This window comes from Xiphophorus hellerii, chromosome 7 (assembly GCF_003331165.1).
Source record: "Xiphophorus hellerii strain 12219 chromosome 7, Xiphophorus_hellerii-4.1, whole genome shotgun sequence".
NCBI classification, from domain to species: Eukaryota; Metazoa; Chordata; class Actinopteri; order Cyprinodontiformes; family Poeciliidae; genus Xiphophorus; species Xiphophorus hellerii.
In genome coordinates, this window is record NC_045678.1 from 4762206 (window position 1) to 4780234 (window position 18029).

The window sequence follows — 18029 nt, forward strand, 5'->3', positions numbered from 1 at the left end:
AAAAGGAACTAATGAAACTACCTATTAAACATTAAAATATTATAGCTTGAGTACTTAATAAAATTAAACATTTAATATTTTTTCACACTGATGCAATTTGGCACTGTGGAAATAAAAACTGATTTGATTTGACTGATAAAATCAGTTTTAGACACATAACTGTTATCCTATAGTTTGAGTGATGTGGCCCTTTAAAGTGTCGATGGTCACAGAAATAGATATGGATGATCAGATGTGGCCTAAAGTGAGACTTCACATGTTTAAATGGTTTATGTTACAGATACAACATAGCAAATACAAGGTTAATGTGTTAAACCTTTCATGCATGAATTATTTGAGTCATGATTTTTTTCAATTTTTCTTATTTTCTTAAGGCATAAAAAAAGGTAGGAAACAAATTTTGTAAAAAAATAAATATTTTATTCAATTGTATATTTGTGGAATAATATATCAATTGTAATTTTCTCCAACTCCAAAATTGTTATTTCAAAAATACATCAGTAGTATTGTTCTTCAGGGGTTATCTGATGTCACAATATATATTTTTAATTTATGAAAAAAATAATTTGTTATCTGTTGTTTGTCAGTCAGCAGTGTTTTCACAGCAGCTTGGCCTCATGTGAGCCAGGCTGCAGTATCTGTAGAGTAACAATGACTTTAACAGCTTTTCTGAACCAGGGGTAGAACAGGGCGTAGATCACAGGGTTCAGACAAGAGTTAACATAGCAGAGGAAAACCAAAGAAAATGCATAAGGGGTATTAGTTAAACTAATCCCAACTAAAGAGTAACAGTAATATGGACAGTAACACGTTAGATATACAACAACTAGAACCCCCAGAGTCCTGGCTGCTTTTAACTCTGATTTCTTTGTTCCTGATGTCAATGAATGAAACGAGGCGACTGTAATGTGAGAGCGCATGGCACGAGCCTGAGACACAGCCACCACAAATACTCTCAAATACAGAACTATGATGGTTGTTACTGGAAATATGAAATTAAAAATGAGGTCAAATGTTCCTAGAATGTAGCTTATGATAAATTTACATTCTCCAGTGCAGGATTTACTACTGCCAGGCTGAATAAGCTCATCCTTTGAATAGAATAAGCTGCAGGAAGAAGCACAGAACCAACACAGACAAACACAATATTTGACTCTCGTCAACGAAATTCTGGTGGGGTAATGCAGAGGGTAACAAATGGCTACGTAGCGGTCGACTGATATCAGGACAATGTTCCAGATTGAAGCACAGCTGATGGTACCAATCAATAAAAACAAAAAAACACACATGGCGTCTCCAAGAAACCAGCAGAATGTAAATCTGTAGATTTCAAAAGGCATCAGCAGGAGACCAACAAAAAAGTCTGAAACACCCAGAGAGAGGAGGAGGATGTTTGTAGGAGTGTGGAGCTGCCTGGAAGGAGACAAAATCACAATTGAACGTCAATTATCATATAAATATGGCCCAGCATTCTTAAAACCTAATCTGTAGGTTGAGCTGAGAAGCTGCTGTTTGCCTGAAGTGTGAGACTGAGACGATGATGAGGAGGTTGAGCACTACAGTGATCAGTGAGATGAAGAGCAGCACAGAGTTCAGGAGAACGGCTTCAGACCAGTGAAGTGTGGGCTTCCTGCAGGAGCTGTTGAGGAGATGTGGGAAACAGAGATCAGTTCTGTCTTGGATCTCCATCCTCAGACGGCTGCAGCTCTCTGATCTGATCCTGTCCTGTAACACATGTTTTCCTGTCCTCCCTCCTCTGTTGCTTTATCTCTCTGGGGAATTTCTGCTTCTTCTGCCTTTTCTCTAATGCTTTAATTTTAAGTCTCATTGAAGCCATGTTCTTTTTCTTGTGCGCATAAGTTAACAATATGGCAAAGCGCTAAGAAAAAACTCTCTAGTTTATATAAAATAATCCTGTGAAACATAATTGAATATCGAAACAAATTAAATATTTTAACCATTGTGTTGCTTTTCTCCTCCTAAATAAAGCTCTCAGAAGATCCTGTGGTTGTGAGTGAAGGTCAGTGAGTTAGCAGGGTATGTTTTTATAGGTCCTTTGTTTACCATGAGCAGTCTGCTGTATCTTTCATTTCCACATCAAGTTGTCAGTATTGGTCCACCGATAAACTTCTTCATTTTTAGTTTCCCATTTGTGCTCAAAAGATGAGTAAAGTCATTTTTTTCAGAATTTCTGATTTTTGCTTGGCCGGATCAATTAGCTCCAACGTTTTCAATTAGAGTTTCAACATTAGGCTGATCAGTAGTTAGAGAAAATTTTCTCTCTTGCATCAGACACTGTGTCATTGGGGCAGCAGAGTACTGGTCTTCTGCTATCATTGCATGAGAAAATCATCTTAAACAGTGGGAAAAGACTTGAGGTTTCAAAACCTGTAGAAATGTTTCACCTGCCAGCGATAAACCACAACTCTGAGAAACATGGCTGATCAGTAAATTTAAGTCTAGGACAGTGGCATCTCCCATTGAACAACTTAAAATAAGTAATAAGAAAGTAGATTCAGGTGATATTCTGAACCTTCTCGGCCTTTTGGCTAAGACAGCGGTCCCCTCCTTTGGGTGGTGATAGCGGTAGTCTTTGTGACTTGGCTGTTACCACTGATTTAGAGGTTCAGTAAATTCTGTCCCCAGTTGAGATATTGACCACTAAGTAGTGGAAAATATCTTTTACCTTTTATTTGTATTTATTGGTGTTTCTTAACTATTTATTGTTTTTAGTAAAGGTTTTAACCCTTTAACTGGTGGTGCCTCCACCATGGCGGCTAGCCATGCCGGCATGCGGAGGCACCACAGTGTTCGATTTTTATTTAAGGAAAGAGAAGAAGAAAATAGAGTAACGAGATTGGACTTTTCCAGGAAGCTGATTCAACAGGTGCTGAAGTTTCGGCCAGATGACCTGAATTGTATCCTTACCCTGCCTTTCAATAAGGGATATGACGTAAGTTTTTGCTCTGCCGCACTTCTCAAAGAATTTTGGACACGGTTTGAAAATGCTAAGACCCAGTTTTCAGCTTTTGATGTCGAGAAACTGACTGACAACTCCCTGAAAACAGTGATTGTCAGGATGTTCAATGAGACTGTCAGTGCTGAAGACATCTGTATATGGCTGGGTAGATACTGCACTGTGAGAGGCCAGGCTATGAAGGTGCGGGATGTGGACGGCATCTGGAACTGTGCTTGGCGGGTCCCCATTAAACAATGGGAAGACCCCCAAGGCTTCCAGGGCCTGAAGCATCTCCCCTCAATGATAGTCCTGGGGGAGAACAGAGGCTACATTCACTATCAAGGCCAACCCAAACTGTGCCAGAAGTGCGGCGAGCATGGTCATCTGGCCGAAACTTGTGAAAAAGTTTTCTGCGGTAAATGTCGAGAAGTGGGACACACTTTTGATGAATGTACGAACGGGTGGAAATGTAATTTGTGTGGTGGACAGGATCATTTGTTCAGAGACTGTCCAAAATCGTTTGCAAATAAATTGAAAATAGGAAAAGAGACGCTAACGGAAACGGTTAATGAGCAAGTGGACGCAGCTGGGTCGGAAAATTCAAATCTCCCGCCAGGTCCTCTGATTGGAGGAGAGGAGGAGAGGGCGGGAAGCGGGGAGGGGAAGGAAGCCCCCCCCCAGACCGAAACATCCAGTGAGGGGGGGGAGATGCTAACCGAAGGCGGAGCTAGCTCGGAATCTGAGGAAGAACAGACGGACAGCAGCGATGATGCCCCCCTCCCCGACGCCCAGCTGGCTAAGAGGCCGGCATCTGAGTCACCTTCCGACCTTACCACCAAGGTAGGGAGAGTCCGAAGGGGGAATGGAGCTCCAACCCGACCTGCACCACCATGTGGGAAGGAAGAGCTCTATTCACAGGACAGTCTCTGAACCCGCCTTGTTTTAACGACCGCCCGTTTTTTAGCATGGGTTTAAATTAGTATTATCTTGTTTTTAATCTTTCAAAATGTCATACTTGATTTTAGCCATCATACTCATGACTCTCACCTTCTCAACCATCAATGTTAGAAGTGTGAAGTCGCGAGTTAGAGCCCAGAGTGTTTTATCCTTTTTAAGCTCCGTACAGTCAGATGTGTTTTTACTACAAGAATGTTCACTCCCGTTTTTAAAGACTTACACCCGGTGGCAGGACTTGTGGCCACGGCCGTCTATATGGAGCGGCTCCAACGAAAATAAAAATGACGGCGTGGCCATTTTAATAAACAACCCGCACATCTTGGTGAAGGGGAGCACCGTGGTGAGAGAGGGACGAGCACTTTTAGCAAATCTGACTTTTAACGGACAGGATTTTAACCTCTTAAATATTTATGGCTTTAATGACAAACACGACAGGTATGACTTTTTAGAGGAACTGCAGCCCCACATGCTGGGAACTAAACCTTTAATAATTGGGGGGGATTTTAATTGCATTTTATCTAGAAAAGATAGGAAAAGAAATAGACAGGATTTTAAGGTAGACAAAACATCACTTTTATTACAGAGAATCGTTAGGGATTTTAAACTAGTGGACTGTTTTAGAACTATGCATCCTGGAGAGGAGGGCCACACCTGGTTCAGTGGTGACGGCTCTATGGCCTCTCGTATTGATTATTTCTTCATCAGGGATTGCGCCCTAACTGATGCTAGATTGTCACCGGCTTTCTTTTCTGATCACCTCCTTCTGTCCTGCACGCTTTCACTTCCTTCAGGTGCGACGACCGGGAGAGGTCTGTGGAAACTCAACCGCTCCCTGCTGGAGGACCAGGTTCTGGTCGGCCAGTACCGGGAGCGGTACCACGAGTGGCAGACCCTCCAAGACCTGTACGAAACACGAGCACAGTGGTGGGAGATGGTGAAAGGTAGGACCCAGACTTTCTTTAGACAAGCAGGGAAAAAGAAAAAGGAGAAAGAACAGAGATGCATGATGGGGCTGCAAAAAAGATTACAAAGATATTACTTTTTAAACCAAAAGGGAATGGATTTTAATAAAGAAATAAGAGAAATAAAAAAAAGAAATGAACATTTTAGCAGAAATAAAGAGTAAGGGAGTGATTTTAAGAAGCAGAGAAAGAGAAATAGAAGAAGGAGAAAAATGTAACAGATACTTTTTTAAGAAAATTATAAACAATCCAAGTTTTATTTCTGATTTAAAGTCAGAAAATGGAAACATTGCTTCTAACATAGAAGAAAAGAAAAAAGTAATTGAAAAGTACTATAGTGACTTATACTCAGAAAAAATGGTAAAAGAAAAAAATATAAAAGAAACTTTGAATTTCCTTGAGAAAAGTATAGAAGACAGCAGTTTTTTAGAGCAGGATTTTACCCTTTTAGAGCTTTTACAGTCTTTGAGAAGTTTTAAAAGAGGAAAATCTCCAGGCTCAGATGGACTCCCTGTAGAATTTTATTTAACCTTTTACGATATTTTAGCACCGGATTTACTTACTGTTTTTACTGATTTTAGCAAACAAGACACACTCCCCGATAGTTTTAGAACAGGAATAGTTACACTTTTATATAAAGACAAAGACAAGACAGATCTTAAAAACTGGAGACCGATTACCCTTTTAAACGTTGATTGTAAGATTTTTAGTAGACTTTTAGCAGCCAGGATGCGTCAAGTGTTGGGGGATTTAATCCACCCGGATCAAGCCTGCGCCGTCCCGGGAAGGAGGATCACGGACAGCCTGATACTGATCCAAGACACCATCTGTTTTGCGAGAGACAGAAACATTCGGCTGATAGTCCTAAATCTAGATTTCGAGAAAGCGTTTGATCGGGTCTCGCACCAGTACCTCTTCCAGGTTCTGCAAAAAATGGGTTTTCCTGGGAGGTTCGTAGCGTGGGTGGGACTGCTGTACCGAGACATCTCCAGCAGATTCATGGTTAACGGGTTTCTGACAAAAGCAGTGAAAGTGAACTGCGGTGTCCGTCAGGGTTGTCCGTTATCCGCCCTTCTCTATGTGGCCTGCGTCGAGCCGCTGGCGCAGATCTTGAGAAGGGACCCACAGATTTTAGGTGTAACGATACCGGGGAGTGGAGGGCAGGTAGCGAAATGTCTTTTATACATGGATGATTTTAACATTTTATGTACAGATCTTTTATCAATAGATAGGATTTTTCAATTAACCGATTGGTTCGGGAAAGCATCAGGGTCAAAATTAAACAAAGAAAAAACAAAAGCACAATTTTATGGACCATGGAAAGAGAATGAAAAATTAGGATGTCAGTTTCAAGTAACGGAAGAAGAACAAAAAATACTGGGAGTAAAATTTGACAAACATGGAGAAGGAAAGACAAACTGGACTGAAATAACAAGAAGAGTAAAACAGCGACTGGGATTCTGGGGGATGAGGAACCTTACAATAGAAGATTTTAATAGTTAAAGCTGTGATTTTACCAGTGTTTTTACTCACCAGTGCTGTTTTTATTCCTCCTAGGAGAGTGCTTTTAGAATTACAACGAGCCATTTTTTATTTCATATGGAACTCTAAATGGGAAAGGATAAAAAGAGAAATAATGTACAAACCCAAAGAAAAAGGAGGAAAAGGAGTCCCAGACCTATACTTGTTTTTAGGCAGCCACTATACGAGCACCCACCTGAAACAAGCCATGAACCTTTCCAGTAATAACAAAACAAACACGATGACCAGATTCTGGTGCGGGTCCTATCTTAGAAAATTAAAAATGATAAAAAGTGATTTTAGAACTCCAGTAGCTTTTAACCTTCCTCCTGCATATGCTTTTATACGGAAATTTTTAGAACATTTTAAACTAGAAGGAGAGGAGAACAAGATTTTAACTAATCATCGTTTTATTATTTCTGTTGTGCAGGACCGGGAACCAGTGACTCCAGTGCGCGGCCTCCTGTATGGAGACGCCTCCACCGTTTGGCGCAACGTGAGCCGTCCCGTCCTTCCAAACAGACTCCAGGACCTGCCATGGATGGTGGCTCATGGGATCCTGCCGGTCAGAGCCGTTATGCACTCCCGCGGCATGTCTGCAACGTCCATCTGCCCCCGACCCGGTTGTGGCGCGCCGGAGTCGGTGAGGCACCTGCTGTGGGAGTGGAGCGCTGCTGTGGACCTGTGGGCGAAAGCCGGCTCCTTGCAATTCCCACACTTGCCAGCAAGGGAGGTCCTCCATGGGCAGCTAGTGCTGTACGGGGTGAGCCAGCAGAAAATAAAGAAAAAGGATTTCGCTGAGATGTGGCTCACCCTAGCCACCATAAAAGACGCCATTTGGACCTCCAGAAACTTGCTGGTGAGCAGGCGCAGGCAGATGCCCCCAGTGGCTGTGATCCGGATGGCGGCAGCAAAAAGGAAAACATCAAGGGCTGCAGGTGGCGAGCCAAGGACACAGCCACCAAGAAGAATCGCCTGCGCCTCCGTGGACGAAGGAGCCGGCGCTCCACGAGCAGAGGTCCAAGCAGCGGCGGCCTGGCTCTCCGGGTGAGGCAGGAGGGAAGGAGCTTCAGGGCGGGATCCCCTCTGAGCACCAGCGCTGTCTGGAAGGACGAGACGGCTCCGGACTTGGGAAGGAGTCACCCCGGTCCTGCTCAACTTTTAACACACAGAGATTTTGTGTTTTATACCCTTGTTCTAAGCTCCTTTTAGTATAAATTGATGAACTTGAAAATTTTTTGAAAATTTCTGTATAACTGCAAAAATGTAATGGTTTTTTAAATGCTTACAGTAACAATAAAAATTTTCGAAAGAAAAAAAGAAAAAAAGATATTCTGAACCAGGAGTAAAACACTGCATTATTCATGTTGCATTGTGTGAAATGCAAAAAAAAAAATCCAATATATGACTATTGATAGGAAGGCTCTTATCCTTCCTATTTCCCTCAATCCATGTAATTATGTTAAAACTTTTTACTGTGTGTTAGACTGGAAGCAGCTGTTAAAGTCTTGTTCAGCTTTATTTAAGTTAAACATTAGCATTGAAAGAAACCAGCAGTGTTAGAAAAATTGTATTCAGAATATATTATATTGTGGTTTTATTTTCTTAATTATGTCTAATATGAAAAAATACCCAAATCCAGATCATAAAAGGGCCATTTGTGGAAAACCTACTAATGAAACTACCTATTAAACATTAAAATATTATAGCTTGACTACCTAATAAAATGAAATATTTAACATTTTTTCACACTGATGTAATTTGGCACTGTGTAAATAAAAACTGATTTGACTTGAGAGATAAAATCATTTTTAGACACATAACTGTTATCCTATAGTTTGAGTGATGTGGCCTTTTAAAGTGTCGATGGTCACAGAAATAGATATGGATGATCAGATGAGGCCTAAAGTGAGACTTCACATGTTTAAATGGTTTATGTTACAGATACAACATAGCAAATCCAAGGTTAACGTGTTAACCCTTTCATGCTTGAATATGATCCTTTGTGTCAGGTTTTTTTTAAATTTTATTTTATTTTCTTAAGGCATTAAAAAGGTAGGAAGCAAGTTTTGTATAAAAAAAAATAATATTTTATTCAATTGTATATTTGTGGATAATATATCAATTGTAATTTTCTCCAACTCCAAAGTTGTTATTTCAAAAGTACATCAGTAGTATTGTTCTTCAGGGTGTAAAATTCAGCTTGACTTAATGCAGAACTCATAATACACTCAAGGGGGATCAGTACCAGGAAATCAGGTAAAATATGATAGACCATTAATTTGATAAATTAATAAATACCCAACCACTCAATAAGAAATTTGTTGACTTTTAGCATCAATTATTTATTCAAAAAGAATTACAATACTAAGAAATGAAGATAGTTATCTTGATAAATAGATCAATAACCCAGAAATCCCTCAAAAAATAATTATGTTAGACTTAAATCACTCAGTTTGTATCAGCCAAAAAACCTAAATAATTAAATGTCCAAAATTTTCCCGTTCTTTTTTCAAAAAGATTAATGTCCACAAAGGAGTTCCATATCCTCAAAAAAATAAAGTCCTAGAAATATTTCCCCATTGTTATCCAAAGTCCTGATCCAAAATGAAAATCCCAAACGTCAAAAAAACCCCAAAAAAGATAAGAAAAAAGAGTGGTACCACCAAAAATCCCCAAAAAGAAAAGTAAAGTCCAGATCTCACCGGGAGAGTCTTTCTTTCCCCTCGGTGGCGTCTTCTCGCACCGGCGGCCTTTCCTGGGTGCAAACTCCGATCCAGTTCCTATTATACAATCTGCGGCACTGGCGCGAACTTTGATCGCTGTTTTATGTCTTTTCATTGATTTTTACTAGTTTTAACACTAGGAGTACTAGGTTTTCGATTTCTCCCCAGACTCCCCATACCAACAGCAGATCAGATCTCCTGTAGGTAATGCTCTTCAGTCTAGTTTTGAAGCATACATGAAGTGTTTTTGGAGAGATGTGACCTTTTGCAGCTGATGTTGTGCTGCATTATCCAGTCTAAGTCGAAGTCTAAGTCTAAGGAACAATTGTGCAACTGTGAGATGCGTTGAGGCCATTACCAGGGTACTTATAAGGTAATGGCCTTATTTACAGAACAAAAGCAATCCTTCAGGTCATTTGGCCTATCTCTGGATGTCAAAGTGGTGTCAAGGTGGACTAACGCCAGCACTTCGATAAAGACAAAATCCCGCTGCACAGATCTAAAAAAAATATTTTATTCAATTGTATATTTGTGGATAATATATTAATTGTAATTTTCTCCACATCCAAAGTTATTATTTCAAAAATACATCAGTAGTATTGTTCTTCAGGGGTTTTCTGATGTCACTTTTTTTTTTTTTATTTACACAAAAAATAATTTGTTATCTGTTGTTTGTCAGTCTTCAGTGTTTTCACAGCAGCTTGGCCTCATGTGAGCCAGGCTGCAGTATCTGTAGAGTAACAATGACTTTAACAGCTTTTCTGAACCAGGGGTAGAACAGGGCGTAGATCACAGGGTTCAGACAAGAGTTAACATAGCCAAGGAAAACCAAAGAAAATGCATAAGGGGTATTAGTTAAACTAATCCCAACTAAAGAGTAACAGTAATATGGACAGTAACACATTAGATATACAACAACTAGAACCCCCAGAGTCCTGGCTGCTTTTAACTCTGATCTCTTTGTTCCTGATGTCGCTGAATGAAACGAGGCGACTGTAATGTGAGAGCGCATGGCACGAGCCTGAGACACAGCCACCACAAATACTCTCAAATACAGAACTATGATGGTTGTTACTGGAAATATGAAATTAAAAATGAGGTCAAATGTTCCTAGTATGTAACTTAAGATAAATTTACATTCTCCAATGCAGGTATTTCTCCTGCCAGGCTGAATCAGCTCATCCTTTGCATAGAAAAAGCTGCAGGAAGAAGCACAGAACCAACACAGACAAACACAATATTTGACTCTGGTCAACGAGATTCTGGTGGGGTAATGCAGAGGGTAACAAATGGCTACGTAGCGGTCGACTGATATCAGGACAATGTTCCACATTGTAGCACAGCTGATGGTACCAATCAATAAAAACAAAAAAACACACATGGCGTCTCCAAGAAACCAGCAGAAAGTAAACCTGTAGATTTCAAAAGGCATCAGCAGGAGACCAATAAAAAAGTCTGAAACACCCAGAGAGAGGAGGAGGATGTTTGTAGGAGTGTGGAGCTGCCTGGAAGGAGACAAAATCACAATTGAACATCAATTATCATATAAATATGGCCCAGCATTCTTAAAACTTAATCTGTAGGTTGAGCTGAGAAGCTGCTGTTTGCCTGAAGTGTGAGACTGAGATGATGATGAGGAGGTTGAGCACTACAGTGATCAGTGAGATGAAGAGCAGCACAGAGTTCAGGAGAACGGCTTCAGACCAGTGAAGTGTGGGCTTCCTGCAGGAGCTGTTGAGGAGATGTGGGAAACAGAGATCAGTTCTGTCTTGGATCTCCATCCTCAGACGGCTGCAGCTCTCTGATCTGATCCTGTCCTGTAACACATGTTTTCCTGTCCTCCCTCCTCTGTTGCTTTATCTCTCTGGGGAATTTCTGCTTCTTCTGCCTTTTCTCTAATGCTTTAATTTTAAGTCTCATTGAAGCCATGTTTTTTTTTCTTGTGCGCATAAGTTAACAATATGGCAAAGCGCTAAGAAAAAACTATCTAGTTTATATAAAATAATCCTGTGAAACATAATTGAATATCGAAACAAATTAAATATTTTAACCATTGTGTTGCTTTTCTCCTCCTAAATAAAGCTCTCAGAAGATCCTGTGGTTGTCAGTGAAGGTCAGTGAGTTGGCAGGACATGTTTTTATAGGCCCTTTGTTTACCATGAGCAGTCTGCTGTATCTTTCATTTCCACATCTAGTTGTCAGTATTGGTCCACTGATAAACTTCTTCATTTTTAGTTTCCCATTTGTGCTCAAAAGACGAGTAAAGTCATTTTTCTGAATTTAAGATTTTTGCTTGGCTGGATCATTAGCTCCAACGTTTCAATTAGAGTTTCAACATTAGGCTGATCAGTAGTTAGAGAATATTTTCTGTCTTACATCAGACACTGTGTCATTGGGGCAGCAGAGTACTGGTCTTCTGCTATCATTGCATTAGAAAATCATCTTAAACAGTGGGAAAAGACTTGAGGTTTCAAAACCTGTAGAAATGTTTCACCTGCCAGCGATAAACCACAACTCTGAGAAACATGGTTGATATGACAGCGCTGAGTTCTCATCACATTACTAGATAGATAGATAGATAGATAGATAGATAGATAGATAGATAGATAGATAGATAGATAGATAGATAGATAGATAGATAGATAGATAGATAGATAGATAGATAGATAGATAGATAGATAGATAGATAGATAGATAGATAGACAGACAGACAGACAGACAGACAGACAGACAGACAGACAGACAGACAGACAGACAGATAGATAGATAGATAGATAGATAGATAGATAGATAGATAGATAGATAGATAGATAGATAGATAGATAGATAGATAGATAGATAGATAGATAGATAGATAGATAGATAGATAGATAGATAGATAGATAGATAGATAGATAGACAGACAGATAGATAGATAGATAGATAGATGAAAATCACTTTAAATCAATCAGTAAATTTAAGTCTAGGACAGTGGCATCTCCCATAGAACAACTTAAAATAAGTAATAAAAAAGTAGATTCAGGTGATATTCTGAACCAGGAGTAAAACATTGCATTATTCATGTTGCATTGTGTGAAATGTAAATAATAAAATCCAATATTTGACTATTGATAGGAAGGCTCTTATCCTTCCTATTTCCCTCAATCCCTGTAATTATATTAAAACTTTTATCTGTGTGTTAGACTGGAAGCAGCTGTTAAAGTCTTGTTCGGCTTTATTTAAGTTAAACATTAGCATTGAAAGAAACCAGCAGGGCAAGAAACAATGTACTTGGAATATATTATATTGTGGTTTTATTTTTTTTATTATTTCTAACATGAAAAAATACCCAAATCCAGATCATAAAAGGGTCATTTGTGGAAAACCTACTAATGAAACTACCTATTAAACATTAAAATATTATAGCTTGACTACTTAATAAAATTAAACATTTAACATTTTTTCACACTGTTGTAATTTGGCACTGTGCAAATAAAAACTGATTTGACTTGACTGATAAAATCATTTTTAGACACATAACTGTTATCCTATAGTTTGAGTGATGTGGCCCTTTAAAGTGTCGATGGTCACAGAAATAGATATGGATGATCAGATGAGGCCTAAAGTGAGACTTCACATGTTTAAATGGTTTATGTTACAGATACAACATAGCAAATCCAAGGTTAACGTGTTAACCCTTTCATGCTTGAATATGATCCTTTGTGTCAGGATTTTTTTAAATCTTCTTTTGTTTTCTTAAGGCATAAAAAAGGTAGGAAACAAATTTTGTAAAAAAAAACATTATTTTATTCAATAGTATATTTGTGGATAATATATCAATTGTAATTTTCTCCAACTCCAGAGTTGTTATTTCAAAAGTACATCAGTAGTATTGTTCTTCAGGGTGTAAAATTCAGCTTGACTTAAAGCAGAACTCATAATACACTCAAGGGGGATCAGTACCAGGAAATCAGGTAAAATATGATAGACCATTAATTTGATAAATAAATAAATACCCAACCACTCAATAAGAAATTTGTTGACTTTTAGCATCAATTATTTATTCAAAAAGAATTACAATACTAAGAAATGAAGATAGTTATCTTGATAAATAGATCAATAACCCAGAAATCCCTCAAAAAATAATTATGTTAGACTTAAATCACTCAGTTTGTATCAGCCAAAAAACCTAAATAATGAAATGTCCCAAATTTTCCCGTTCTTTTTTCAAAAAGATTAATGTCCACAAAGGAGTTCCATATCCTCAAAAAAACAAAGTCCTAGAAATATTTCCCCATTGTTATCCAAAGTCCTGATCAAAAATGAAAATCCCAAACGTCAAAAAAAACCCAAAAAAGATAAGAAAAAAGAGTGGTACCACCAAAAATCCCCAAAAAGAAAAGTAAAGTCCAGATCTCACCGGGAGAGTCTTTCTTTCCCCTCGGTGGCGTCTTCTCGCACCGGCGGCCTTTCCTGGGTGCAAACTCCGATCCAGTTCCTATTATACAATCTGCGGCACTGGCGCGAACTTTGATCGCTGTTTTATGTCTTTTCATTGATTTTTACTAGTTTTAAACGATCGATAAAGACAAAATCCCGCTGCACAGATCTAACGGTGAGCGTCTTCCTCTCCGCTGCGCGCCGACGCACCCGCCTCTTTTTTAATCACCAATTTCACACACACCTGAAAACAGCATGATGTTTCACCCAACTCAGTTATAAACAGTGGAAATTCAGAATGATTTTTAACAATGAAATCACTGCAACTGTTCTACAAGACAGTTTGATACATTTGCTTTTTAATATAATTATTCAGGAAAAAATTAACATAGTGGTTATGTTACAAGGGGTTTTCTGATGTCACAATATTTTTTTTTTAATTTACAAAAAAAAAAAATTGTTATCTGTTGTTTGTCAGTCAGCAGTGTATTCACAGTATGTTGGCCTCATGTGAGCCAGGCTGCAGTATCTGTAGAGTAACAATGACTTTAACAGCTTTTCTGAACCAGGGGTAGAACAGGGCGTAGATCACAGGGTTCAGACAAGAGTTAACATAGCAGAGGAAAACCAAAGAAAATGCATAAGGGGAATTAGTTAAACTAATCCCAACTAAAGAGTAACAGTAATATGGACAGTAACACATTAGATATACAACAACTAGAACCCCCAGAGTCCTGGCTGCTTTTAACTCTGATTTCTTTGTTCCTGATGTCGCTGAATGAAACGAGGCGACTGTAATGTGAGAGCGCATGGCACGAGCCTGAGACACAGCCACCACAAATACTCTCAAATACAGAACTATGATGGTTGTTACTGGAAGTATGAAATTAGAAATTAGATCAATTATTCCTGCAGCATAGCTTAAATAATATATACATTCTCCAGTGCAGGATTTACTTCTGCCAGGCTGAATCAGCTCATCCTTTGAATAGAATAAGCTGCAGGAAGAAGCACAGAACCAACACAGACAAACACAATATTTGACTCTCGTCAACGAGATTCTGGTGGGGTAATGCAGAGGGTAACAAATGGCTACGTAGCGGTCGACTGATATCAGGACAATGTTCCAGATCGAAACAACCAGGATGGTATTAATCAAAAAACAAAACAAAACACACATGGCGTCTCCAAGAATCCAGCAGAATGTAAATTTGTAGATTTCAAAAGGCATCAGCAGGAGACCAACAAAAAAGTCTGAAACACCCAGAGAGAGGAGGAGGATGTTTGTAGGAGTGTGGAGCTGCCTGGAAGGAGACAAAATCACAATTGAACATCAATTATCATATAAATATGGCCTAGCATTCTTAAAACTTAATCTGTAGGTTGAGCTGAGAAGCTGCTGTTTGCCTGAAGTGTGAGACTGAGATGATGATGAGGAGGTTGAGCACTACAGTGATCAGTGAGATGAAGAGCAGCACAGAGTTCAGGAGAACGGCTTCAGACCAGTGAAGTGTGGGCTTCCTGCAGGAGCTGTTGAGGAGATGTGGGAAACAGAGATCAGTTCTGTCTTGGATCGCCATCCTCAGACGGCTGCAGCTCTCTGATCTGATCCTGTTTTGTAACACATGTTTTCCTGTCCTCCCTCCTCTGTTGCTTTATCTCTCTGGGGAATTTCTGCTTCCTCTTCCCCACATAATTACATGCATTTCTCTTCTTTATTAGGTCATAATTTACATCTTTTGTTCATGCTATAAGCTAAAAACGTCCCAAGGGTTCTGAAAGATTAGGTGAAATTGTACTTTAGCCGTTTCCCGAATCTGCAATCAGAAGTCAAACACAGCAGGAGTTTCTTAACCAGATGGAGGGAAATTAGAAGGTTTCAAATGTATTTTTATTAATTATTAACAATATGTTTGTTAGGATCTGGGGAAGGCTGGTTGGGGGGTCTCTAGTTTCTCCACCAGGGGGCATCCTGGGACCTTCTGGAGGGCGTGAACCTGGAGCTGCACACCTGCTGCCACTTACCATTTTTTGGAGGGGTTTATCAGGACTTAGCCGCCGACACTCCAGTGCCAGAGTGTTAGCCTGTGATGGTAATATCATTGTAGCTCACCTCCGACCACCTGTTCTCCGAGTAACCTCCTTTTGTGCTGCCTTTCCTAGATTGTCGTTCCGTGAAGCCCTGAGTTTCTTCAAACTTCTACGAACCAGGTCAGATTATCTAAGATCCTCGAGACCCCACGGAGTCTACCCGTTGGTGGCCACGTCCCTGAGACCAGCCCACAATTCTGTCAGCGGCAGATCCCTGGTCAAGCTGATCCCTTCCGGCACCTGTCTGAGATCTCCCTCCATTCACCTGTCCGCCCTCTAGAGAAACTCACGCCCTCGTTCCAGCCTGCAGCTCCGGATCCTGGCGGTTCACCTCTCCGTGCTCAGACGAGCTCAACGGCAAAGATCCAGAACCACACAGACGAGCACCAGTTCCGGACCACCTTGTACATACCTGTTTGCACTGTATTTAATAAATCACCATAACCTTTACCCGTCTCCAGAGTGTGTTCTGCGCATGTGGGTTCGACAAATTGATCTCAACATGACAATGTTGATAAATATCATACAAAGCCATTCATAGCAATACAATTATAAAAGGTTTTAAGCCAAAAAAGATCCCTGAACAGCAGACATTCCCTCACGAAACTAAACTGGAGTGAAATAAATAACATTTGCACAAAGTATAATAAAGACAACACAAATAAAAGAAAATGCCATTTGAGATAACCCTGACAGTAAAATAAACAGAAACAACCAATCAGAGCCAGGAGGAGGCCCTTAGTGCTGTCAATCACAATATCATGTGGTGCTACTCATACTTCCTCACCCTCACCTTCTTGCTCCCTGCAGCTAGCTGAGCCCGTTGCTAAAGCTAACAATTAGCTTTATAATATAATAATTATAAGTCCAGTTCTGGGGCGACTCCAAGACGACGGAGGAGGGGTTCGGCTCTCACAGTTCAAAACTTCAGCTGTAGTACGGAAGATTGATTTCCAGGAATTAGTCAGAGAACGGAAAGACCAAAACATGTGGATGAAGGCAGCAGGTGCTCTCCCACACCTGACCCACGTTGGGTCCACATTTGTGTAAACGCACGGCAGGTTAACTTTAGAGAATAAAAGAAAGAATTAATGAATCCAGAGATTTTAAGAATTATTTATTTATCATAATAGGGAGGAGCTGGAAAACATAGTTAATAGTAAATATTATTTTTACATTTGAATATTCTGAAGAAAATTGTTTCAGATTTAACTTTCATTATTTAAATTGTTGAACTGTGTCTTTGTTGCTGGTGAAGAGCAGAGTGACTTCAAATGTTCACACAGATTCCACATTTAATATCACTTTATTTTTACAATACAATTAGTTCAACACAATTAACACAGTGAACAGAGACTACAACCATAAATATTTCTGACAGTTTTGCGTGAGACATGTTAAACTCAAACAGTTTATCCACATTAATAGTTTAATGTACCGTATTTTCCGCACTATAAGGAGCACCACATTATAAGGAGCTCCTTCAATGAATGGCCTATTTTAAAACTTTTTTCATATATAAGGCGCATAGAATAGACGCTACAGTAGACTTAGACTTAGACTTAGACTGACTTTATTGTCATTTTGCATGCACAGGGTGTATACAGAACGAAATTTCGTTGCATACGGCTCAGGACAATGTTTTGAGCTTTCAATGTTGTGAGGTTACTCCAGAATAAAATAAAATACAGTATAAAATATGAATATAAATATAGAATATAAAGTGCAGGAATGACAGTAAAATATAAGTTATTTAGTAGAGGCTGGGGTTACATTATGCATCCATTAGATGGAACTGCGCTAAAGGGAATGTCAACAAAACAGTCAGATAGGTCAGTCAAACTTTATTAATAGATTACAAACCAACGTTCTGAAAACTCTGTTCATTCCCAAAATGAATAAACAGCTGTTGCTTCCTCCACTTCCTTCATGATTCGTTCATGTTAAATTCTCTGGCTGCTGCTCTATTCCCATGTTCTACTGCGTGACTGATCGCCTTGAGTTTAAACTCTGCATCATAAGCGTGTCTCTTAATAGGAGCCATTTGGGGTCTTTACACAAAACCCCGAATGCGCCGCGCGCTTCTTCTACTATGGGGGAAAATGAAGTCGGCGGCTGCTTACCATAGTTGCGAGACCGGTTGTGGCTCAATATTGGTCCACATATAAGGCGCACCGGATTTTAAGGAGCACTTTCGGCTTTTGAGAAAATTGAAGGTTTTTAGGTGCACCTTATAGTGCGGAAAATACAGCTGTTTTAAAACTGGAAGGACAGTGAGCCCTGAGGAGCAAAACAGCAAACTCCGGTCCGCCCAGAACCCAGTTTGAATAGAAGGAACTCTGGCGTATGTGAACGTCAAACGGACCAGAAACCGCTCCAAAGGCAGGAAGCTGA

The 18029-nt window shown here is 39.6% G+C and overlaps 4 protein-coding genes across 4 annotated transcripts; 1 reads left to right on the top strand and 3 right to left on the bottom strand.

Moving 5' to 3' along the window:
• Positions 1-599: 599 nt before the first annotated feature.
• On the bottom strand, positions 600-1713 carry LOC116722512 (trace amine-associated receptor 13c-like). The gene is made up of 2 exons (XM_032566659.1): positions 1517-1713; positions 600-1413 (listed from the first exon to the last, which is right to left on the bottom strand). Exons 1-2 carry the CDS (start codon positions 1687-1689, stop codon positions 600-602), a joined length of 987 nt encoding a protein of 328 aa, XP_032422550.1. The 5' UTR covers positions 1690-1713.
• A 1338-nt stretch (positions 1714-3051) lies between these two features.
• LOC116722539 (uncharacterized) lies at positions 3052-7607 on the top strand. Its single transcript, XM_032566695.1, has 2 exons — positions 3052-3374; positions 6830-7607. Exons 1-2 carry the CDS (start codon positions 3336-3338, stop codon positions 7448-7450), a joined length of 660 nt encoding a protein of 219 aa, XP_032422586.1. The 5' UTR covers positions 3052-3335; the 3' UTR covers positions 7451-7607.
• Positions 7608-9805: 2198 nt separating this feature from the next.
• LOC116723596 (trace amine-associated receptor 13c-like) lies at positions 9806-10923 on the bottom strand. Its single transcript, XM_032568624.1, has 2 exons — positions 10734-10923; positions 9806-10630 (listed from the first exon to the last, which is right to left on the bottom strand). The coding sequence occupies exons 1-2, from the start codon at positions 10904-10906 to the stop codon at positions 9817-9819; spliced, it is 987 nt and encodes a 328-aa protein (XP_032424515.1). The 5' UTR covers positions 10907-10923; the 3' UTR covers positions 9806-9816.
• A 2863-nt stretch (positions 10924-13786) lies between these two features.
• On the bottom strand, positions 13787-15159 carry LOC116723576 (trace amine-associated receptor 13c-like). The gene is made up of 2 exons (XM_032568603.1): positions 14952-15159; positions 13787-14848 (listed from the first exon to the last, which is right to left on the bottom strand). The coding sequence occupies exons 1-2, from the start codon at positions 15122-15124 to the stop codon at positions 14035-14037; spliced, it is 987 nt and encodes a 328-aa protein (XP_032424494.1). The 5' UTR covers positions 15125-15159; the 3' UTR covers positions 13787-14034.
• Positions 15160-18029: the final 2870 nt, after the last annotated feature.

Bases quoted from the DNA above. Each gene is read 5' to 3' on its own strand.
- LOC116722512 (XM_032566659.1), bottom strand. From the start codon at position 1,689: ATGGAGATCCAAGACAGAACTGATCTCTGTTTCCCACATCTCCTCAAC. The intron at 1,414-1,516 runs GCAAACAGCAGC...GTCTCCTTCCAG, and splicing joins GTCTCAGTCTCACACTTCAG to GCAGCTCCACACTCCTACAA.
- LOC116722539 (XM_032566695.1), top strand. From the start codon at position 3,336: ATGGTCATCTGGCCGAAACTTGTGAAAAAGTTTTCTGCG. The intron at 3,375-6,829 runs GTAAATGTCGAG...TCTGTTGTGCAG, and splicing joins TTGTGAAAAAGTTTTCTGCG to GACCGGGAACCAGTGACTCC.
- LOC116723596 (XM_032568624.1), bottom strand. From the start codon at position 10,906: ATGGAGATCCAAGACAGAACTGATCTCTGTTTCCCACATCTCCTCAAC. The intron at 10,631-10,733 runs GCAAACAGCAGC...GTCTCCTTCCAG, and splicing joins ATCTCAGTCTCACACTTCAG to GCAGCTCCACACTCCTACAA.
- LOC116723576 (XM_032568603.1), bottom strand. From the start codon at position 15,124: ATGGCGATCCAAGACAGAACTGATCTCTGTTTCCCACATCTCCTCAAC. The intron at 14,849-14,951 runs GCAAACAGCAGC...GTCTCCTTCCAG, and splicing joins ATCTCAGTCTCACACTTCAG to GCAGCTCCACACTCCTACAA.